At 36.8% G+C, this 24,164-nt stretch overlaps 1 protein-coding gene across 3 annotated transcripts; it reads left to right on the forward strand.

Annotated features, from left to right (window-relative positions):
- Positions 1 to 7,936: 7,936 nt before the first annotated feature.
- On the forward strand, positions 7,937 to 24,164 carry ODF2L (outer dense fiber of sperm tails 2 like). Of its 3 annotated transcripts, XM_066193112.1 has the most exons (13): positions 7,937 to 8,072; positions 8,303 to 8,374; positions 10,203 to 10,319; positions 13,093 to 13,278; positions 14,607 to 14,716; positions 16,166 to 16,301; positions 16,845 to 16,955; positions 18,148 to 18,252; positions 18,869 to 19,015; positions 20,971 to 21,053; positions 21,138 to 21,300; positions 22,200 to 22,325; positions 22,936 to 24,164. In XM_066193112.1, the coding sequence occupies exons 1-13, from the start codon at positions 7,992 to 7,994 to the stop codon at positions 23,062 to 23,064; spliced, it is 1,566 nt and encodes a 521-aa protein (XP_066049209.1). In that variant the 5' UTR covers positions 7,937 to 7,991; the 3' UTR covers positions 23,065 to 24,164. The 3 variants fall into 3 exon arrangements, with proteins under 3 accessions (XP_066049209.1, XP_066049210.1, XP_066049211.1); XM_066193113.1 differs by lacking the exon at positions 18,869 to 19,015; XM_066193114.1 differs by lacking the exons at positions 10,203 to 10,319; positions 13,093 to 13,278.

The raw sequence follows: 24,164 nt of genomic DNA on the forward strand, positions 1-24,164 counted from the left end.
TATCCTGATAAGAACAGGGCCTGAGTGCTATTGTGTGTATGTGTTTCCTTTTCTTGAATCATTTTACCTTTTTCAGCTTGTATTGTCTTGCTTATACATGGGTCTAAGTGTTTGCATATAAAAACTATATGGCAAGTTTGTTTCCATTTCCTAAAATTAGTGCTACTGGTATATAGAAGTCCCATGAATTTCTCTTTCAAGGCCCAGTACTTTATGCCCTGATGAAAGCTGATTACAGTCATGTAAGTGCTGACTACAATTCACTGTGATATCAGTTTAGCATTTGTGAAAAGACATCAACAAACCAAAATTTTAAATTGGGATCTACGGATGCAATTATTTCACTTCATAACTTCCATTGGCACTAAGTTCCAGCAGTTCACATTGATGGATTTCCACAAAGAGAGAAACCCAACAACTGAAAGCAGTGGTGCCTGAGCTTGTAGCAGAAGCCTCACCTCAGCTGCAATGTACCCCAGTAATGCCCTGGCTGTGTAATACCTTCTGGCTGGAATGAACAGCCATCAAGTTGGTTTAACTCTTCCGAAATCGATATATTGCTAGTTCTTCCCTGAAGCTTGCAGCCTGCTGCCGTCCATGACATGTGAACCTGGCTTGTCAGAGAGGAAAGTGCTGCTTTCTGTTACATTGTCTGAGTCCTTGGTATTGCTTTTCCTTCAGGAAATGGCTGGCTGGAGAGGAACAAGACTCCCATCCCTTAAGCCCCCATAGGTTAGAGTGATCTTGTAGGATTTGGAAAACCTACTTTTAGTTGCTGCTTTTCTGAGGAGCCCCAAACAGAGTGGTACTACTTCTTAGGAAAATGCCTTAAGTAGCAAGTATTTCCACCACTAGCAGATGGGCTGCTTGGCATGTGTGGGACATTGGATCTTGTGTTTCAGTTCTCACTTTTAACATCCTTCCTCTTTTTATGAATGTTAAGCACTCAGAATGTGAGTGAGGGGGAGAAAATAACTCTTCAGCTGGTGATTACTACACTTATTCAAGAGGAGGATGTGTTGTACTGCATGATTATATACTTCATATAAATCTCTAGTTCAGATAATTTCTTCCCATTTTGTATTTAATGAATAAATAATTTAATGGATCACAACCTGGAACTCCATGCTTTTTAAATTCCACGGTATTCTACTAATCTTAAAACACTACTGAGTTTCTCCCTTTCTTGACATTCTCTTTCTTTGCATGCTGTAGGCCTATTACAAACTGTTCAGGAGAAACTCTGGAAATTTTTTGGCATCCTAGAAGGTGTTAACAGTCTAATTTCGGAGATTGCTGTTGCCATTTTAAGAAATTACCACATGCAGGCCATTTGCCCTGTCCTTATTGGAAGCTTCAATATCTGGTTCTAGTAGGAAATCAGGTCCCTCTCTACAACTACTCTTCAGAGCCAGAAGCATTGTCGGGGATTTGGGTTTGGGATAGAGTGATACATCTGGCTCAGGTAAAGAAAGTCATACCTTAGCACACAGGCTTATTTACAAGCCAGATATTGACATAGGGAGTGCTGAAGGTGAATTCAAAGCGTGCTCAGTGTGTAGAGATACACACCAATGCATTCTGAGAAAATAATTTGCAAGAGCTGAAGAGCTGTGCTGGAGGAACAGCATCAAACAGTAGCTCCAGAGTGTGGGGTAGGCAGCAGAGGTCACTTGTAAAAGTGCTGGAGCCATAAGATTGTTAGGCTGAAGAATTGTCTCTGGCTGAAAAAGAAATTAAAGCCTGCCATGTGCCCAGTCTCTGAGAATTAAGAAGAGGTGGGTGACCACTGTACCAGAAGGTATGGTGAACAACATAACCTTGCCTTCTGTCTGATCTTCAGCCTTTCACGTAACATACCCTAAAAGAAGAAATAACCTTTCATAGCATTTTACTGCTGGATATAAATGGACCCTGAAACATCCCTTCCCATCAGTAGAAATAGAATTCATACAAAAAACCCAAACCGACCAACCAACCAAAATTATGTTAATATAAAGGTTTATAGTATACTTAAAATATTTTGATGTAAAGAGTAACAACTTATAACTGAAATTATTCTCAGTTGACTCCCAGTACAGCTTTCTGACAGTATGGGAAGGTAGTGTTTACACCAAAGACTTTGAAAGATTTGAAAAACAATCCCAGAAATGCCTTCTTAAGTCAGTTTATATCCTGTGAAAACACGGTAAATGAAACAAACACACTCTGGTAGCACATCTAATCCCAATAATGTAGTGTCCATGTTGGAATTCATACCTATTTAATTCTGTAATACACTGAGGGTCATGTCATTTGTCACTGTGTATATACACACCTCTTCTCTTTCCACTCATGATTATGTAACTGAAGCATTATATTTGCATAATATATTTTTATTAATACTTAACATATTTATGTAATCATTTAATGCAGTTTAACAATGGGAAGTTAAGAGTTCTGGCCTAGTCAAAATTGGTACCGGTCACAACCCTGCAGAAGTCCAGCTAATACTTTGAAGAATAGAAGTCCTGGAACCAGATTTTCCAGATAAATGTGTGTAAATTTGATTTACCGTTTATTGATGTGTTGAAAAGACATATAAAAATAAAAGGAGCAGAATCTCTATTTAATATTCAAAGCTTGTTTTAGTAAAATAGGTAAGGCCATTTGTTTGTGTGTGAGTCCATAGATTCTTTGCCACCATTAACAACTGTAAGCTTAGCTTGATAATAGCCAGGCAAAGATTATAAAATCAGTAGTGCCAGCTGCCTGGCCTGTGTACAATCAGGCTTTCATGAAAAATGTGGGGACTGGATTTGACAGAAGCAGAAAGCAGCTGTTCTCAACAGCACACTTCCGCTCAGAAACGACAGCAATCTGAGGGGGAATTAATGCTGCTTTTCACATTAGTGCACCCTTTCAGTGGTCCTTGGGGCAGCTGTTGCTGTGCTTCCCCTAAACACTCAAACTGGAGTTGTACTAGGACTGCATGCAGCAACTGGCAAAACATTCAGTAGGCAAAAGTCCTGATATTTCCGGGAACTGGACTAGGTATATCATGTGTTGTTGTCGTGGTCTTTGTCCTTTCCTGCAGCAGGAAGGATAATAATTTAGTCCCACACCCCATCTGTCTTCAGAAGAAGCTGGCTATCTTATACTTGGAGGAACTGGCCCCTGTGAAAATAGAAATAAATTTTTCAGGTTTCTATCTTTTACTGTGCAATGATAGTTCAATAACTATTTGCAGCTTTGCCACTTCCCTAATAGTGACTGTGAGAAAGTAGTTTCATCATATGGTACTGCAGTTTCTCCACATGTGGCATTTCTTCCTCATGGAACATCATGAAATCTATATAGGAAGTTGAAAGCTGAAATTATTTTATTAATATTGGGAAGGCCATATTGACAAACACAGCTTTTATGGTTTTGACATCAACTATCACATCTTTTCTTGCTAGCTTGAGCTGGCATGGGGCAGTTGTGTTGGGACTGCAGCCCACGTAGCTTTTGAATATACATACATATGTATACACGTATACATGTACCCATAATACTGGAAATCAAAAGCCTTACCCTGTCATTTTACACCTGCTTGTCAGAAAACATGACAGGCAAATTTTGTCTGTCTTTTGCAGAGGTGTTTGGGGAAATGCTCAATCCTGCGTTACCTGAACTGACTTCTTCAGAGCTTTTACTATGGACAGAGCTCAGTGAACGTGATCTCCTAATTAAAACAAATCTTCCTCTTGCTAATATAGTAAGAGTCAGCCTTAATTAATAAATTCAACCTCCAACTATTCATATTTGATTGTACTTTCAAATATGCATTTATATTAAGGTCATAGTATCTCAGAAAGAGATGCTGTGACAGATTTTTGGAACATTTGGAAAAACTGGAAATGTAGTTGGAGCCCACTAGATGTCAGTGCCTCCACACAATAGACTAGTGGAATTCTGCCTGCTAGGCAGGTAGGACTGGGTGTCTGAGTCTAGTAATGGTAGAGTGAGTTGTCCTGGATCACAGGGATTGCCTATGTAATGTCATATTTTGACATAACTCTGGGAAATAGTTACAGGGACAATGCTGCAACCTGTTTATTCCAATTGTGTGATGTAGTTCCTAGCAAAGAATTTGTATGCAGCAGAACTCCTTTATGGAATAAGAAAACTTGTCAGAGGCCAACAAAAAGAGGTATTTCTGACTGAAAGGGCGCTCACTGACCTAAAAGCAATTAGAGGGAACTGGTACTAGCAAATAATACTTCATATCTGACTCTTTCTCTAAAGGAGTCTTTCTCCTCTAAAATGTGACAGCTATTCTGGCTTTGATATGAACTGAAATTACAACATTGATTATTGCTTGGGAAAATTAAATTTTAGATCTGAAAAGACAGTACTCTCTCTCTGTCAGATGTCCACTTCTGTGTAAGGCAGTGAGTGTCCAAGGATTGTTGGAGAAATTAAATCTGGTCAGTACTGCACCAAGAAGAGCATACAAGGATGGGGAAGGAACAGTGTATTAACAGGGTCACAGCAAATCTGCAGCTTTTTCAATAGCAGGCTATTGCCAAAATTAACCAATGAACAAAGAAACACACTGGAGTGATGAATTCCTGACATGGAAATGAAAGGTTCAATTATACCTTTAGAGCAGATGAAGCCATGAACTCTGACAAACACTCAGCAGTGTTCCTGTGGTATCTAAAGCAGCTTCTCTCAAGCACATCTCTTTTAATAAGGCCTGTAATTGTGGAACTGTGTGTCCTATTTCCTTTAATTATTTTCTACTCTGTGGATTGTGCCACTGTCATTAAAATGTGGTTTCAAGGACTGAAACTTGTAATTCATTCTTTGTTTAGGAGGTACAGAGTGCAATGCTAATTATCATGCTAATTAGCCCTCACTGCTGGATAGTGCTTGCGTTATTTTATTAACTATGACCAAATTTTTAGAAAATTGCAAAAACTTATTCCTTGCTTTTTAAAATAAGCCAATCTTATAGCAAGTTCTGGGCAGCTAAAATTAAGAATTTTGTCTGACGTGACTACAGGGAGCCACAGCTCATAACTGGGATGCTGAAGCCAAGGTCTGTCAGAGGAGGGGAATCCTCAGTTTGAGGCTGTGGGTCCTATAGAGAACAAAGCCTTAGGCCTTTTGCACATGCAAAGACGAAATCTTTGGAATTCAGGTACAATCAGGCACTCGCTCCAGAATGGATAATGAAGTGATTTCATGTCTACTTGAATTTAAAAGGTTAAAATTTTGCATTTCATTTTTATTACTAGGTACACATGGCTAGGTAATATTCTCCAAAGAGTACACAAAGTGTATGAGTAACTATTCTCTGAAATTCCACTCCCAGCAATGGAAGAAAATACACACTGACACGTTTACAAAGGATGCCAAAGGATATGTTTGATTTTATTTTGATTATTTCTGTCAAGCTTCTTTTTAATGTAAGTTGCTGGCACTGCTATTACTCAGAATATTAAAAAGTAACATTTCTATCGGTATGATTTTTAAATAAAATGTGCAAATTATAATTATGTATATGTGTCTATGGACATATCTACATATGCACCTGTATAAATTATCATGTTTGTATCACATGATCTCTCAGTTTTGCACAATTTATTATCTGAAACTGCTCTTTCCATATGTCTATTGCAGTGTCTCAGATATTCTATGAATTGCCAGTTCATCTGAACGTGGTTATTTAAAAATATGTGGCTTTTCTACAGTGTTTGAGAATGTATTGCCAAAACAGCTTCACGTACGGTCAGCTTACATGAATACTTTGCGTTTAACCTCAAGAAAGGTTAAACGCCCAGAAAGAAATCATCTGGATGGTCTAAAGCTCCCCAGAGGTCTCCAGGTTTCTTGTCCGTCTGGGTTAGACAGTAACCTCCTGGGTGCGCAGGGGCCCGTCACGGGCGAGTGAGGAGCACAGTCACTTCTTAGGGCACCTTTGCATCCCAGCCGCACTCCCGCCCCTCGTTCTCTCGGAGGGGCGATGCCGCCTCGCCGAGCCCGCGGCGGTCTCCGGCCCGCACCGGGCCCAGGTACGGGGAATGTCGGGCAAGGCCGGCCCGGGGAGGGCACCGCCGCCTCCCCCCGCCGCGAGAGCGGCCCGCACGGCCGCGGCAGCGGCGCATTGCTTCCGCAGCGGCAGCGGCAACGGCAACGGCAACGGCAACGGCAACGGCAACGGCAACGGCAACGGCAACGGCAACGGCATCGGCAACGGCATCGGCAACGGCAACGGCAACGGCATCGGCAACGGCAACGGCAACGGCAACGGCAACGGCGTGTTGCTCCGGCAACAGCTCCCGGCGGCGAGGAGCGGCGGACGCAGGTGGGGACCCGTGGGAGGAGTGCTGAGGGGACAGTGCCCCACAGGAGCGGTGCTGAGGGGACAGTGCCCCACAGGAGCGGTGCTGAGGGGACAGTGCCCCACAGGAACGGTGCTGAGGGGACAGTGCCCCACAGGAGCGGTGCTGAGGGGACACTGCCCCACAGGAACGGTGCTGAGGGGGGACTCTCGGGACACCTCCGGGGCGGGAGCTGCCGTCAGCGGGTGCAGGGGCGTTTGTTGAGGTGAGAGCCCGAGCGTGGGCCCGGGGCGAGGGCTGGCACTGAGTGACCTGTGCCCCTGCGCCTCCCCCTCTGTGCTGGAGAGCGTGGAAATGGGAAATAACAGTTGCGAGCTTTACTTTGTCCTTCGAGTGTATTGGATTTTCTGCTGTGGAAGGATTTGCTTTCTGAGCACCGTATCTGAATTCAGCGCTAAGCAATTGCAAGTTGTGAATTCTTGTGGAAGATTTCAGGTGCATTAGCTGTGTTACATCTCTGCTGTGACTGGGGTTTACTTGGTCCAGCCTGGTAATCCCACTGTGGTGGGAACAACCTGGCATGCCGGTAATGTTTCAGTTCCTGATTCACGGAACACCATCATATGTTAACATACTCTTTCTTGTTATACAGCATTAAATCAAAATGTCATCATTATCACAATCATCCTTGTCTTTACCAGTACATGACTGTACTGCTCCTTCATTGGACTTTGATCTTCAGGAAAAGTTTATTCTTCTTCACACTGTTGAGGCAAGTTCATTCTGTTCCTGTCAGGCTTGATTTTTTAAATGGTGTTTGTTTTATTAACAAGGTTAAATATATACTTCCTAGTTATATATGTGAAGCAGGTGATATTTCAAAAAAATGGCTAAGTGACAGTACTGGACATAGCAACAGTATACTGAAGCCATGGCAAATTTCTTATTCTTTGTTTTCTGCTTACATTGATTTGCTATGATAAATGGAACATGATGTTTAATCTTCCAAGGTGCTGTTTTCACTGGAAATAATTAAATTCAATAACTTAGTTTTGGTTGTATATCCAGGAAAGAGCTACAGAGAGTTGCACTGTGTTACACAAGTTGAGGTCTGCCAGTAAATCTAATCCTGTAATAAAACAAGACAGACACATATACAAAATAGAAAATCTTAGATGTGTGATTGTACTCTTTTGCCTTAAGACAACAGTTGGAGAACAGAGAAGTCTGCATTCTGATTCTGTGAAGAAGTGACTATTTAAGATGGGAAATTCCTCAATTTGTTACTCATTTTCTCAATTATATGGAGGGCAATATGAATATAAAAACTGAAACTCTTAGTCTGAATAATCCTTTTGATGAAGATGCACCTGGCACAGGCTGAGTACAGGAGAAATGGGTCCTGGTGGGTGCAGCAGGCAACACAATCCACTTCTGAAAAAATAATGAGTAGTCAGTGGAGCATTGAGTGGAGTAAAGAGAGAACTTCGTGCTTGGTGAAGGCATCAATCATGGAGTGCTAGGGCAGAGGCAGGAGAGAGGTGTTTGGACAGGGAGTGAGGGTGATGATAGGTTGCTGGTGCCTGATAAGGAAGTGGGGGGGAATGGGATGCTATATGTAACCAATTTAAAACCATTGAAAAATACAAAATCAGGTATAATCAGAAGAAATTTTTAATGTTTCCTGTGTTGCAGTTAAACAGTAAAAATATTGACCCTTGGATGCAGGAGCTAAGTAAAAGTGAAATTCAGAATACTGTAAGTAAACTAAAATTTGATTCTCTTTGTTCTATGCTGAATATCTGAAATTGGCTGCCTTAGGGAGTCATACAACTTCCAGTAAGGGTGGGAAAGTGGGAGTATTTGGGATTTACGGTCACGAAATGAAATCTTAGTTTTACATCTGAAATCTTCATCACTGTGCATTACTGATGCCTTATTGTATACAGACATTAAAATAATTTCTTTGTTGTTTTTTTCCCATGAAGAATCTCAGGAAAAAAATACTTGAAAGGGAGAAGGAGATTAAAGAACTTTCATCCATGCTTCAGTGTGAAAAAGTGAGTGACCAGTTACATTAGAATGAATATTTTCTTCCAACATCCTACATTCCTAATTAAAAAAATATAAAATTTGAATAAAACAATTATTTCAAAGACTTATGAAAAAAGTGAAATCCTGAAAGGTGTTTCCTACAGAATTACCCTAAAACCATCAAAGCTGTATTCAAAACAACTAAGGATGCAGTTATCCTTAACACTAGTATCCTAAGGTGGCTTTTGACTTCTCATTTACCGATTTGCAATTTTCTGGGGGGAAAGTACTTATAAGGAATAATATGGATTAAACCAAACAGACACTGTTCACAATTGGTTTCCATGGCTCTTTTGGGAAAGGTAGTACAGACAGCAGAGCTAATATCATCAAAGGCTGACAGGTCTGGCAAGAGCTCGTTCATTCTTTGCGCCAAAGAAGGGGCTCAGTGCAAAAACCAACACTGGAAGGGAAGAATTGTCCTGTATAAGAGCATTCTGTAAAAGTTTGAAAGTTTGAAAGTGATTTTAGTGGTAGTTTGGCAATCTGAGTTATGCCTCCAGTGCACTCTCTGTGTGTGTGCAGTGTGGTTCAGTGTCAGTGAGGGACAGCACAGGCTCAGTTAAACCTGTAAGGGGGCAGCAGTGTGCTTTGATTTTTGTAACTCCTTGCGGGTTTTTAAGAGTCATGGTTCTTCTTCAAGAGGTTTTGTTTTGGTTTGGTGTTGGTGTTTTTTTGTTTTGGTTTGGGGTTTTTTTGTTGTTTGTTTGTTTTTGTTTTTGTTTTTGGGTTTGGTTTGGTTGTTTTTTTTGTTTTTTTTTTTTTTTCCTTAACCAAATGAGCATATCACTTGGCTGCTGGACAAACTTAACCAGCTGGTCATAACAGAGGAACCTGTGGGGGCCCTTGTCATGTCTTTGTCTTTATCTTGAAGTGAAGGAGCACATTTTCATGGGAACATCTTTTTGTTTGAGAATAGAAATGCTGAACAGAAAAGGCTATAAAACTTCTGAAGAACCCAATGCCAGCAGACCTCAATGTTGATGGGATCTGTGTGGTATACCATGCCCTGACTGGAGACTAGCTAATGTTGAACAATTAAGGGTGCCTAGCATCTGAAAGGATAAATCATTTTCTATGCTATCCCCTTGTTCCTTCTTACACTAATTTCAATAAATGGCATTTTCATCAAGAATCTGCCTTTCTTACTGATATCTATAATGAACACATCCACTGGTAAATTATTCTAGTCTCTTTCAGTCTATACTGATAGTACTATACTTTTCTACCTTTTTACTTCTTTCTTAGAATGAGCCAAAGGAATCAATTTGAAAGAAATTTCCTAGAATCATCTGACCTGAGTTCTGGTGACATAAGTTTCCTCTTCCCTTATGATTCACGTATCCCCCAAAATTAGAGTTTGAATTAAATGTATCAATAGTTCTAATAGGAGATGGTGGTCTTTGGAATTGAATGAAGGTCAGGTCAGGTCTAATGAGTCAGAGCACAGCTGATCAGTGTGGCTGAGTGTCAGTCATCCTGCTAGCTGGATGCCTTTGCTTAGCCTGGATTTCTGAGTTCACACTTCCAGGTCTTATTCCTGCTATTTAAACTCACATTAAACATGATTCAATAATTATACATAAATTGTTTTAAGTTGGTGATTTCTGTTTAATATTAATACAGTTAGTAGCAAGTATATTACTGCTTGTCAATATACTTGTAGAGCATGTTTTATCTTTTCCAGGTTTTGAGGACATTCAAATGTCAGTTAGAAACTATGCCATAGTAGAAAAAATACAGAGAGCATCATACAGCATAGTCCAATAAATTTCTGGGTTTTATCTTTCTTAGATCAACATACAGAAAGGAGACCACCTGTCAAGGTCAGTAAAGGAAGTACAAGCTCACCTGCAGTGTCAGATTGAAAGAAAAGAAGCAGAAAATTATGAATTAAAAGTGAAAATACAGGTCAAAATATTTTTACTTGTGTTTCAGTTTATTAAAAAAAAACAACCCGAAGCTTTGTTGTGGCTTGTTTTGAAATAAAATTATTGGTAAAATAAAAATCCAAAACAGTTAAAATCATAAGTATTTATGTTTTGCAAGATCTGCCTGACCACACTATTTTAATTGCAAGGTTGGTTTTTTTGGGTTTTTTTCCCTTTTTTTTCTCAGCTTATGCACACTTGCACAGCTCTGGTGAAGCAAAGTGAAACAGGCACAGGAGTGTTTACTCACTCAACTGCACTACCTAGAGACAAGTCTCTGTGTGGTCAAGAGATAGGCAAGTCCCTATGGCGAATTCCTGTTTTAAGAGAACAGTGACAGCCACACCCTGTTTCTTCTTATTGCCTGTGAAGAATTGATAAATGTCTTAATACTGACTGAAAGTGAAATACTTAAGACTAATGCCTAATCTCACTTTGTTTAAGGTAGGTTAAATTGTTTCCATTTTCTGTTCTAAAAAGCACAAATTAAATTTGGGCAATTGTATCAGTTACTGGCTTTAGGAAAAGGTAAGGGGGAGGTGTGAAAGGCTGGGACTGTATATGGCCTCAGAATACAATATATAAAACTTGTCAAGAACATAGGAATGAATGAGAAAACATTCTAAAATCAGTGTATGTCTAATTTCCAAACTTTTGTACCAGCATACATGCCCTGCTAATTGAATCATTTGAGATTGTTACCCAACCTACATCAAGGCAGTTTCAAATCACGTCTATGTCTGCATAAATCCATAAATGCCTCATGTTTACTTCTAAATAAAAATTGCTTTCTTGTTCTACCTTGTACAATTATAGGATTCCAACTACATTTTCATTAGATAAAAAAACTTGATATACAGCTTTATTGTCACTCAATCGCTATTTAAAAGTTTTGTTCACTTTCAGAAATTGCTTAAGTCATTGGCTAGCTTAAATCCTGGAGGTGATTTATTTAATAACGAGACAAAAGCTTGCAAAGCTTAGCACTGCCCCTGTGAAATTAGTTGTCGACTTTACCTCAGCCACTGACTAATGCCCAAAGCACTCATTCTTAGTGTGGTTCTGACCTCCTGTGGTTATAATAAGGGATAGCAGCTGTTTACTTATACTGACAGTTAAAGAAATCCGTGCATAGACTGAGATTTTCTGTTTGCTGTGTTTATTGAAGGTGTTCATCCACCACCTCAAGTCACATCTTTGCTTATTATGTGTCCTGTAAGCATTTATATAGGAAAGTTACTTTTTACACATTTGGGTGGTTTTTGTAATTTCCTTTTTTTTTTTTGAGGCAGTACTTCTGCGTTTTGGTGAATCCCAGTACCTGAGACCATCTTTCACTTGGAAAACCACATACATTTTGCTTTGTTCCTGTAAAAGTTTTGAGGCCATTAGCAGGATCTGTACTGAGAGCTATCCCCTCGTGCACATTATGCATAATTTATAGTAACTGGCAATGAGTATCTTGAATAAGGCTGGCACATTCACATGTTCAGTAGCTAACTAGGAGTACATAATGTAGTGTCAGACCTAGGCTGAAAAGAAACAAGTACATTAATCATTCCTACAATTAGGATATTTATTAGTGAACTGAGAAAGTTAACATTGCTGACTTACCTACATTGCTGGAGTTTGGTGGAAGAATAGTAAGAGATATGAACAAGATTTACACTTGTCTTTATGAAACTAATTGTCTATTGGTAGCTTGGTCATTTTTGATAAGTGAATCTGAGATTCTCCTTGAATCAGTCTGGTATTGCTCTTAATGAATATCATCATGTAGTGTTTTAATGTCTGTTGTTGTTTTCCATTCATATTTATGTGGTATACAGATGAAAAATACAGAAGTAATGAAGTTAGAGAGACTTCCTGCATGGAATGGGATCAGTCTTCATCAGAGTGATGTAAACATGTAGTTAATCAGAAATAATAACAGGAATAGAAAAGATAATATAATGGCAGTTGTAGAGCCCAGTTCCCATCTTGGCTGCATGGTACATGTTTCAAAATATTATTAAATGCATTAAAATGCATTTATGCTTCATTGTTTGTAAAAATACTTTCTTCACTAAACAAATCTGTGTCATTAATAAAGTGGGACCTTTTTATGCACAGAAAAAATTCAGAGAGCTTGCAAGAAAATAGTATATTGTCATCTAATCACAGACCATACCATAATACATATACTAAAGAAAAGACCCCAGCCTTTCCTAGCTTCCTGACTTTAAAAAAACACAAATCCAAGATATTAACTTTCATAACAAAATTTCATATGCAGTCATACAGCCCATCTCTAGACCTAGTAGTGTGTGTGTCACTACATTCAGAGCACATACATCAGTGCATATCACTGGTAGCATCATTCAGGTGATATTCTTTGTAGAAATTGTCTGATGAAACTGTTTTATTTTCACCCTCATAAACGGATTTAACATTCACACCTTGTCTTCTATGTGGAAATTCAGCATTCATTTCCAAGAGCACACAGGCATGGTTAGATTGCTGTCTTTCCCCCCTCTCCTGCCTGCTCCTGCACCTTCTCAGCCTCTTGTCATCTCTGTAATGACTTTCTCTCTGTATCTTTCTTTCTTGTCTGCTTTTGTATTTAGCTAGCTCCTTGTATCAGCCACAAGATTTGAGATACCAAGATTATATGGAAACAGATTATAAATGTAACAGCTCTTCCTAATTATTTTATAGCACAAAATTATGTCTAAGATTTAGAATTTGAAGAGTTGATTTTAATTATGCTGCAGACTCTAGAAAAAAAAATAGCAGAGTGGAAACATAAAATTGGTGAATACAAGTGCCAGAAGTTAACCTTAAAGGAAACAAGTGAGCAAAAGAAGATTGCTCTGAAAAAAGCATTAAGGTCCCAGAAACAAAGAGCTCAGCGTTTGGAAGAAGCTGTGAAAGATGTAACCTCTAAAATAAGAGAGCATGTGAGTGACTATGCTGTGAGAAATGTTGTGTTGTATCGTTTGAAATTGAACAACTGAAAGTTTTTCACCTGTGAAAAATAGAAAAATTAGTTTGATTATGCTGTGCTTGTATGTCTTTTGTTTTGTTGCTCTTCTGTTATGGAAAAGGTTCCTATAGGCATCATGAAAGCTGTTCCTATCAACTGCCTTTGTTTCGTTAAAATGTAGTGATTGTCTTAAGTCATGAGGTTATACATTTTAAGCTGTAGGATGTAAGAGGAGTGTCATCAGCTTTTAGTTAAACCTCTGCTGGTCTTCCTGTTAGCCCTCTATGCATAAGCACTCAGAAATTACTATGACTATGACAAACTCAGAAATACAGTGTACTAACTGAGAATCCATGACCGAGGTTTGAAGTGTTAGTTTATTTATTAATATGTGATGTCTCATGTGGTTACTTAGCTTTCTGTTTCTAAGCTGCTTGCTCTAAACCTTTTCAAAATCCAAGCATAAAACTTCTTCCTTAATCCAAGTTGTTCCTTACAATCTTGCTTTGCCTATCAATAGTTTGTAATTGTTCAAAAAGGCCAGGTGCATCAGAATTGTGCTTATTGTCCTATTTGGATTTTCTAATAAGAATATGTTTTCATACTCTTAGATGTGTTGTAATCACTTTGGATATGTCAGTATTAAAAATATATTTTTCCACTAAGTGTACCAGGAGACGGTTAATAACGGTTTTTGTATTCTTGGATCTTTCTGAGATCAGTAGTGGATCTTTAACTAAATTAGCAGTACAGACGGACAGAATTTCCTCCTGAACTTCTGATGTTTTGTAGTCACACTTGTTTTCTTCCCCATTGAAAACCTGGTGTACTTTCAAGATGGCATGTATTGGTTAATTATCTATATAATTTAAGGGATTTACCTAATCTTTCATTTCTTAGCTAGCATTCTTAAAATATTTTGGCACAGTTTTATTTATTAATTGATGTTATTTATGTGTAGTTGAGATGTATTGAAGACAAATTTTCTGGTAAGAAAAGATTGTCATCTTAAATTTTGAAGTGTTGTATATTCTACAGTTGGTATACATTACCAGTGTTTAACTATGTCTCCGCCTTGAAAGTAATTCTATACTTAGACTTTGATTTTTTAAAAATGTGGGTACTTTTGTTGATTTTATTTTGGGATGAGAAAAAATTTATATTAATTTGTACAAGGGAGATCCAATAAAACCATCTTATATTAAATAGATAGCTCTTGTGTTTAGAAAAAAATGTAGAATTTAATGGCATTCTTCAGTGGCATTCTTTTCTTACATAATTTATAATTTCTGCATTCTCTAGGAGGTGAAACTGTGTAAGATACTGTCAGCCTCTGATGTCTGGAAAAAGCAGCATGATAGAATAGTTGAAGAAAAGAAAATGTTAGAAGTTCAAATAGAAAATCTTGAGAAGTAAGTTGGACTGTTGGTCTTTTTTGTTTACTTCTGTAGTCACAGAGTGTTGATATTTAGTAGTGCAATACTCTGTTGACAATGTAAATGAGTTTATTAATATTTTAAAATTCTCAGCAGAATTTGAAGTTGGAAATAAGAACAAATTTAAGATTTTTAGCCTCCTCTCTGTTGCATTTCACTTCTTTCAAAGCTTTATTCCCCTTTCCCAGTAAGAAACATATTCTTTTTCCTGCATACTTATGGTCAGCCTTAACTTGCTGGCAGCCCCTGTGCAGCCTCCACATAATCACTTCTTTAATAACTGATTCAACAGCTTGAATATTAACCCTTGTGTTTACAGAATAGAGAAAAGTTTTTTGTCCTCTAGGTCCTACTTCAGACTAGTGATGGCCAAATTATTTTAGTTCCACTAATATCTCACCTCAGGAGAGGAGAGAGAAGGGTTTCTCTCAGATGCCATTTGAACAGTTCACTCATATAAGGAAAAGCAGAACAAAATTATCCAAAATTACCTAAACAGTCAAATCTTAATGTGCATGAAGGATATGCTGGGTTTTGGGCAGACAATGACAAATATCCTTTTACCATTTCTGTTGGTAGAAAAATGGACTGTAATTTTTAAAAGCAAAAGAAACTATTAGATGCCTTTGTTCTAGGTCTGAGACAATGTTTATTTCACAAAGAACTTGATTCAGGCTCAAGTATTTAACAGCTCACATTAAACTGGCTTGGATATTTTGGTTTTGTCCCAGAAAATCTAACATTTCTGAAAATACTTGCAACAGGTTTTAAAATTTAACCGGAGTAACAGGTAGATGGCATCAGTCCAGACATCTGTCTAGCCCACTGTTGGTCCAGTGTATGTAAGAAGACATCTAAGAAAGCACAAATACTAATTCTGCTTCCAGCTGGTTTTTGCTGTTTTCATTTCAGCTGAAAATACAAGTCATTGCTTGAAATGTGACATTCTAACAAGACTTGTTCTACTAAGCAGTGTATGGCTGACTAAACAGCAAAACAAATTTTGTGAACTTTTTAACCAAAAAAAAAAGCAAAAAATTAGCCACAGCATAATTTGTTGCTTTTAATAATGGAAAATAACATTCCTAAAGTAGCTGAAGAGTGTTCTTAGTAGGACATTATGAATGGATATACTCTATAAATTCAATATAAGTACATTTTGTACTGTGTGCATATTCATAGTTCTCTTGGAAGTATGATTTGGTGTTCTGTAATTGAGCTGAGACCCCTTCCTTGGAGCAGAAACTGTTCTCTTTCAGAATATAAGTAGATAATCCTTTCTTTGGATGCATAAATGCATTCCCCCTTTTTTACATATATATATATATACAATGAAGGAGAATGTGTTAAGGTTCAATTTAATTTTCATAGTGAGAGTTTTGGAAGTATTGTGTATAATAGAGAATTTTTTGCCTGTCTAACAAGTCAGATCAGAGGCCTGATGGAAGACATGGAGAGAAGGGAGGAATGGAGAAGAAAGTCAGAAGAGGAAATTCTTGGAAAGCTAAATTCTCTTAACTCTGAAAATGAAAAGATTCACCTTGAAAACAAAAAATTAAAGGTGAGGTTATAAATCACTGTTGAATGCCTCTACATTTCTCAAACATTAATGAGGTAACCATGTTAATTCTCTTTGGACCTTCTGTCTAGAGATCCCAGACCTGCAGAATGAAGTTTGCCATCCATTTATAATAGTAAGGACAAATGAGATACTGAAAATTTTCCCATGGAAATTTATGGCAAAGCTGGGAACAGGGTTGTCTGATGATGTATCTGCTTAATCAGGATGCTGTTTATTTTACTGTCAGTGACTGCACAATTGCTTAAGTAGAAATTGTTCTTTTATGTTTGTTAACCTTTCTTTCAAATTAAAGAACTGAGTTTACCTCAATCATTAATTTCCATTTTGAAAGAGTTTACAGGTTTTGTATTGTATTTATTGACTGATATAACTGTTCTCATGAGCTGACAAATAAACTGGAGACTGTCATATTTGTTTGGCAGGAAAAATACTTACCTCACTCTTCCTGGTGCCAGCAAGTCACTTGCTGGTAATATCATATTGTAGAATATCTAATTTTTATATTTTCTATTTTTGGTCAAGGCTTCCCTTGCCACATTGGAGAAAAGTACAGAGTCTGTCGAATATGAGTTGCTACAGCTGCAAGAAAAAGCAAAACTGCAGGAAAACCTTGTAGAACAGCGTAAAAATGAGGTGACTTACCATGTTTGAAATCTTCAAATATGTTTTTTATACATTTGTAAGCCATTTTGAGGAAATGATAAAGGTTTTGTTTGTAATAAATCCATTTTGTTGTCATGGGGATTGTAATATTATTATAGTATTGAGTATGAAAGAAGAAACTGCTATTACAGACCATCTCAAAGAATAGTCTCCGCACTGTTACAAGTACACGTTGTCTGTACTGTAGTGCATGAAGCTCATTGAAGCCAACAACTGCAAACTTGCTTTGACAAGATTTACTTCCTAAAAAGCAGGTTAGTGACCCAGTAAACTAAATATTTAAAAAGTTTGAGTCTGATGTCTTCAGTGGGTATACCAATGATCTTTTACCTTTACTTGGCCGTACTTCCTGTTCCTAAGGGCAGATCAGTAGACAAATAAATTCAAGAAATTCAAGTTCATTCAAGAAATATATGTTAGGGTTAGAGTAAAGGTTATGAATATAGGGTTATATGAGTTCTTTTATTTCAGTAGGTAAATCCACGCAGAAATACCAGTGAAACAAATAAACCAAACTTAAAATGTGATTTCTATCAATTAATTTTTTGTATTTGGCTTTATTCACATAGAAATTTTAGAGCATTGATACAAATATCTATTTCTGCTATGGTATAGACACAATTTCACTGACATTCTTCGCTTACTTCTTTTTTAAATCAGTAGCAAGAGAAAAGAAAGACATGATAGAAAATCTAGAGTAGAGCCAGAGAGTCTTGTCTTTGGAATACATCACCACAACTAAAGCTGCTGCCACCTTTAAGATGGTAGATGTAGTCCCAGGCAACAGCCAGCCTTAAGCAGTGAGTGCAGTGAAATTCCCTAGCTCTGGGCTGTGGTGACTCCAGATGGGAAGTGTCAGTGAAAGTTGCAGTGTGGGGAGAGAGGTGTGAGTCATGCTGGCTGCTTCTACAGCTCAACTGGAGCTCATTCTGCATTGCTGATAACACACTGCTGATGTGACAGTGCTCTTTACCTGGTAACCCTTTTATACTTACTGTGACAAGTAGGATAATGAAAATAATTAACTTCAAATAATGACAAACTTTGAGATACTATTTAGAAGTCAATGGTTTTCCTTTATGCTTCATACTAATGATTCTATCTTTTCTGTATTTAAATGAAGGACCTTGCAAATGTATGTGAAAAATATATGTTGTCCTAGGTACAAAACAGACAAATTGCAGTAGAAGAATTGAAATCCAGATATGAAATAGTCTTAAATGAAAACGAAAAAATAACAGAAAACAAATGCTTAGTAGCAGATAAGGTAAGTTATGCAGTAATAAAGAATGTTTCCAAACAATTCTGTAGGATACAGATCTTTTCTACATTTTTGTGATCTTATTAGAGGTCACAAGGTACTGTCTTCTTGGTTTTAAATTGCTGAGAGTTTTACTGACTGCTTCCTAAAGCTGGTGTGTTTTGGATGCTACGTAATTGCAAACAATTGAGCAATGATTCCTAGTGCAATGACTAAGTAGTTTGGCTATTATTTTAGAATTCCAGAAATCTTTTATCACTTTCAAAAATGTGATTTTGTTGTTGATGATTTTGAAAGCATCCTTTTGACACAACAGTTGTGAAAGCTGTATATGGAAGCAAACCTACTGGAAGTGCATTTTTTAAACTAACAGTTAAAATTGAGACTCCATACAGAGATAAGTTTTAAGTTTTTCAGCAGATGGAGCTGAACAGTGGAACACAGCACATTCTTAAGTGTCAGAAAAAACTTGTGTCTTTGTCAGTATTTTATAAAATATACTTATAATATGTAACTTGTAGAGAATTTTAGTTTTATTACCTACATGAAAATCCATTAAGTAGTACAACAATTAATTTATGGTTTTACACTTACATTTTTCTCCTGTGATGCTACTGTGCAGGTGAGGGACAAAACGGAGGCTGAGTTAAAGGAGTTAGAACATGTTTGTGACTTGCTGAAAGCAGCTGAGGAAAACCAGCAAAAGCTTCTGTCCTGGGAAAGGATCCATGCACACAAATGCAAGACCCTTAGGGAGCTGGAGCTTCAGGTGGTTAGAACATGCTGATTTATAAAGATAAATGAGAAAATTATGTGGAAAAAAGTCTCTGGGACATTTTTTACTATTGGCGTGTGTGATAGTGGTGAGGTTATCTTTATTATTTTCTTCATAAATCAAAAACTTCTGTGGAAATAGCACAGTGCAAATAAAACTGTTGCCAACTGTATTAATGTGAATTCATTATGTGGCAAGACTTTTTACTTTTAGAGTGAGTATATTCTTGATCTTTTTGAATACTTATGTCCTGAGTTGTGTTGCAGAATTCATCCCTAGAGATAAAGGCAAGTCTAGATGTTGTTTGTATCTAGTAGAATAATTCTACATTAGTTTTGTTTTTAGTAGCTAATTTATAAACCATACAATGTTTATTCAGATAAATTATATTCTTGATGACATATAAAATTTTAATTATTGCAATGTTTTAGTTGATTAAGTTGATTTAGTTGATTTAGTTGATTAAGTATTTTAAAAATATGCTTCAATAGGATAATTGCAATTTTCAGCTGTGTTTAACACTAATGCTTGCATTTTCTCTAAATCCTGAAAGTGACTTTTCCTCAACTCTTTTTTCTCTGATGTCAGTTTCAATGGCAGGGTAGATTTGGGTGGGGTTTTTTGGTTTTTTGATGGGTTTTTTTTTTTGTCTCTTTTTAATGTGCTTTTGAGTTAGAAGAGCACAAATGACAAAGATTTTCAAGTTAGTAGGGTGGGAAAGGTATTTAATCATCCTGCTGTGTCAGTGGGAAAACTACAGCTGCAGCACAGTGAGTCTCTGTGGTCCTATAGACTTTATATAAAACATTGCTCTTGATTTTTGATTCTTCAAGGCATGTTCATAAACTCTTAAATCTTAAAGTACTTAAGCAATAATTAATTTTGAGGCTCAGAATTTATGCATCATATAAAATGGTATATTTGATTTTAATCTAACTGCATGTTTTCCTGAAAAAGTGAAAAAGAACCTCTTAAGTATAGCAAAATAATTGGGAATATAATCACTAGTCTGGTGGAACAGTAGTTAAATTTCAGCATTAATTCTTGGTGATTGATGTCGTTTACCCTTGACAGTATGACCAGAATTTAGGAAAATTCATTTTGGAGCAATTGCTTCCTCACCAGAAAACCTCTCCTGGGTTCAGCTGGACTAATTTCTGCTAGTACCAGTCTGCTACCTGGGGAGCCTGTAATTCTGATCAGCACAATTAGGCAGATGGAGATCAAATTGCTGGATGGGACTGCTTGAGGTAGTCCAATGGATGGTGGTGGTCACCCCTTTAAATGATGGCACCACGGGCTGCTGATGTGTCTGGTTATTGCTGACATGCTGTTCTGGGTGGTAGAAGGAGTAATAATATCATTGCTACTGAGATTTGAAAGAAAACCTGTAAAAGTTTAGCACCCTGGATGCTGGACAGGAGAAGACTGTATTTTTGCTTCCTTCAGCTTCTGCTGCTGCTATTTCTCTTTTCATGAACTTGATTGTCTTTTTTGATATTTTTCTTTCTGAAATTCTGTGCCAGTGCTGCACTGCTCTTCTGTGATAACCATATGTATGTGCAGTGTTATTTTTATGCCTCTTGTGACTGTAGTGTGAGGGAGCTGTTTTTGCTGGTCAGGTAGACCTGACCAACTCCTAATACACAAGGCTGCATGGAGCAGTACATGGAGTCTTTTAGGCCTTTGTTACAGAGCAGGTTTTAAGCCTTGAAATGTTCACACAAAATTTTAGTCTGTGTTTTATTAATTTAAGATAATTATACAAAGTACAATAACACATGATAACATTTACTTGAGTATAACATAACGTTTGTCTAAATTAGCATAGCATTTATCTGAAATTACAATCAAATTCTTTGATGGATTTTAATAGACAGGCTTACTTTAGTCCAGTAAGATCCTGTATACAGTTCTCTTCAACTAGAAACAAATTGTCATTTTCACAGGGTAACCATAGTGTAACTTCTATGGGCAATCTTTGCTTAGAAGAAATCTGTATCATTCAGAAGATATATGATGATCTTCAAAGGTAACTTGAAAAATCTAATTGAAATTAAGTCCTACACTTTTCTGCTATAGTGAATTATAATACATTAATCTGTTTTACATAAAGGCAATTAGGAGAGGTGGAATCCCAGAATGAAGAACTTGCTTATCAGCTGAGAAAAGAAGATGAGAGTCTTCAGAGCAGTAAATTGCAGCTTGAAGAGAAAATTGCAGAATATAATGCATTAACCAGACAACTTGAATCTGCTTTGGAAGAAGGGAGAAAAATGGTATTGGTGGTTTAATTAATCTCTCAGTCTTGTTTGTTACTTTCTATTTTAAAATAGCATTAAAAATAAGCTTGCAAAAAATTATGACAGAAGACTATTTTGCATATGGGGAGAAGTACTAACAAGTTACTGTGAATTTCTGCATGTTTTAAATATGGATGGAACAATTCAATGGAACCTATGGAAATAAATAACAAGTTTCAATTGACCAATTATATTTTTTTTAATTGACAAATCAAAATGCTTTAACCACATTATATTAAATCCCACACATATGGCAAAAAAGTTTCTGTACAAAACCTTAATCTTACATTTATTTTCTTTGTTATTGAAGCCCACGAGAACATTGGTGTTGAAATCCTTCTCTTTTTAGAGGAAGAATTTACACTTTTTCTACATTAAGCCAAATTTTGTCATTTGTAGAAATTATTCAAACAGTAAATAAAATCCAAGAGGAAATGTAGGAATTTAGGTTGTAGTAAGTTATATTAGTTTAATCAGAAAAAGTGTATGAAGTTGTAATTTCAGATTAATAATGTAGAAATAACCATATGATTTTTTTCAATACTGTCTGAGGATGTTTCTTTGGTTTTGAAAAAACTAAAATTTTGGCTTAACTTGGAAATAAACTAAGAAGTGTTCCACTCCCACTAGTATTACATTTCTTTCTTGATTGAAACAGCTTTTGAATTTAGCCAGAATATTTCTCAGGTTTGTTTAATTCCTGGGCATGGAAAATAAGTTAATTGTTAGATGAAAAAATAGGAAATAAAGCTATTAATATTAAGAGATAAGAAAATAACTTGATTTGGGCTTTAAGAGTAAATATATATGTAGTATATCTATCTCATTTAGAAATTTATTTTATATATAACCTTTCTCTTTTATTACTTTTATAGGTAGCTGAAGAATGGGAAAAAATCTCAAACAAGGAACAAGCCTTTCAGACAAAACTGCTACTTCTTGAAGCTGAAGTGAGAAAGAGCCAAGAAGAAAAAAAACAACTCCTCTGCTTATTTCACCATGTGAGTAAATAATGTTGTTTGTAATTTAAGAAATCACCCACAATGCCACCATTTACAAAAACAAGTTCCTTTTACTGAAAACATACTACTCATACAGTTGATACACACTTTTCAGAACAATAAGTTAATTCAGCTTGACAATATACTTTGTACATTGACATTTCCCATCAACTTAGCAGATGTCCAGTCTAACTAAATCATTTGAATAATATTGAGTTTACAACCCTTACTCAGTCCACTTCTCCCAGCAAGACTGAAATAAAAAATATGTATCAAGTTGTAATTTCTCTCAGATCAATTGTTCAGTAAGAATATCTAGATTTGATCAGATGCATAACAATTCCATAGTGATGTAGTGATATCTTCTTTTTTCCGTGAGTTAATGACAATAATCTGAAGTCTATATGAACATGTTTAGTTTGGTCCTGAGTGAACATAAATAAAAGCTTCAATCTTTTGAGGCCCTTTTTAGCACTTTTGCTTCTGTGGAGCCTCTTAAAACTTTTACAGGTAAATAAAGCTGTAAAAATTAGGTACTAGTTGTCTTAGATTATTTTGATTGATTTATATTTTATTTCTAAGTTTCTATGCTTTTTTTTTTTTTCATTAGAATGAAAAGCACCATGAAGTACATTTGAAAGAGCTGGAGAACAGCCTACAGAAGGCAGAGAACAAGAACCAGAGCATCCAGAATTATGTGCAGTTTTTGAAAGATGCATATGTAACAGTGTTTGGCTGAATTCTTTAATCTATTTCATAGCGAAGAAACCTGTCAAAACTGGGCTCCCAGTCTTGCTGGAGGCAAAGCCATTGAGGCCTTACACTCTTTTGCCAGTTTGAGTTCTACAATGTTAATGTTAATTCTTCCCTAGGAAAACATCTGTTGTCGGCAAGAGAAACAGGTCAGCCATTACTGTATATCCTGCTGGCTGGTCACAGGTGGAGCTGATATTCCTGATATAAACCATTGTGTTAGCCATGGCACAGCAGTGCAAAGGCCGAGGCCATGACAGCAGCAACAGGTGTGTGTGGTGGGGGTATGCACACAACCCTGCTCTGTGAATGTCCTGGGCTGTAAAATCTTATCTGAGTCCTTTTAGTCCATGGTAAATGCAAGAGATCACAGATTATCTTTCAATTCAATGATATCTAACCTATTAAGACAGCAAAAATTGAGATCATTAGGTCTCTTCCCTTTTTCCCCCTGCAGTTTAGCACCAATACAGCTCACACTGCTGCACTGCATGGGAGAGCTGCCACCACAAGGCTATCCCATCCAACCGTGTTCCTCTACAGCTCATTATGCTCAGGAATATACTATAGTAATATTTTATAAATAGAAGTAGGAAAATCTTTTAGATACAGGTATAGTTTAAGCTCTAAATGTGCTGATATATCCTGGTGACACAGCTCCAGTAAGATAAAATTTAAGTATTTGTCTGAGTTCAAGAGCTGTTATTCCGTAAGATTGACTTGTGCCTCAGGTAAAACACGTGTAAATATTCAGCTGATACAGGACTTATACAAAAAAAAAAATTCTGGATTTAGTTTTGGTTCTAAATTTTAATTAGTTTTGTAGATATAAGCTGTGATTTTTTTTTTAAACAGTACATTCAGTTAAATATATGTGATTTACAATATGTACTTAGATAATATATTTTTGACCAAAAACCGTAAGTTCGTTCATGCATAGACAATACCCATTCTATTTCATTATTAGCTATTAGTAATGTGTTTATTATGGACCCTTTTTTTTTTGCAAATGCTTATCTCTCTTAACAAATACTGTTGTGCTGTGCCTCAAAATTCTTGGATACAGCTGTACTGATTAAACTGCAT

The sequence above is a fragment of the Chamaea fasciata genome, unplaced genomic scaffold (genome assembly GCF_029207755.1).
Source record: "Chamaea fasciata isolate MVZ Bird 193981 ecotype frontalis unplaced genomic scaffold, bChaFas1.0.hap1 SCAF_10, whole genome shotgun sequence".
Lineage (NCBI taxonomy): Eukaryota > Metazoa > Chordata > Aves > Passeriformes > Sylviidae > Chamaea > Chamaea fasciata.

What these genes read in the sequence shown, in the direction of transcription:
- ODF2L (XM_066193112.1), top strand. Translation starts at nt 7,992, where the DNA reads ATGTTTCCTGTGTTGCAGTTAAACAGTAAAAATATTGACCCTTGGATG. An exon ending in CAAATAGAAAATCTTGAGAA is followed by an intron (nt 14,717 to 16,165) that starts GTAAGTTGGACT and finishes CTGTCTAACAAG; the next exon opens with TCAGATCAGAGGCCTGATGG. An exon ending in AATGCTTAGTAGCAGATAAG is followed by an intron (nt 18,253 to 18,868) that starts GTAAGTTATGCA and finishes GCTACTGTGCAG; the next exon opens with GTGAGGGACAAAACGGAGGC.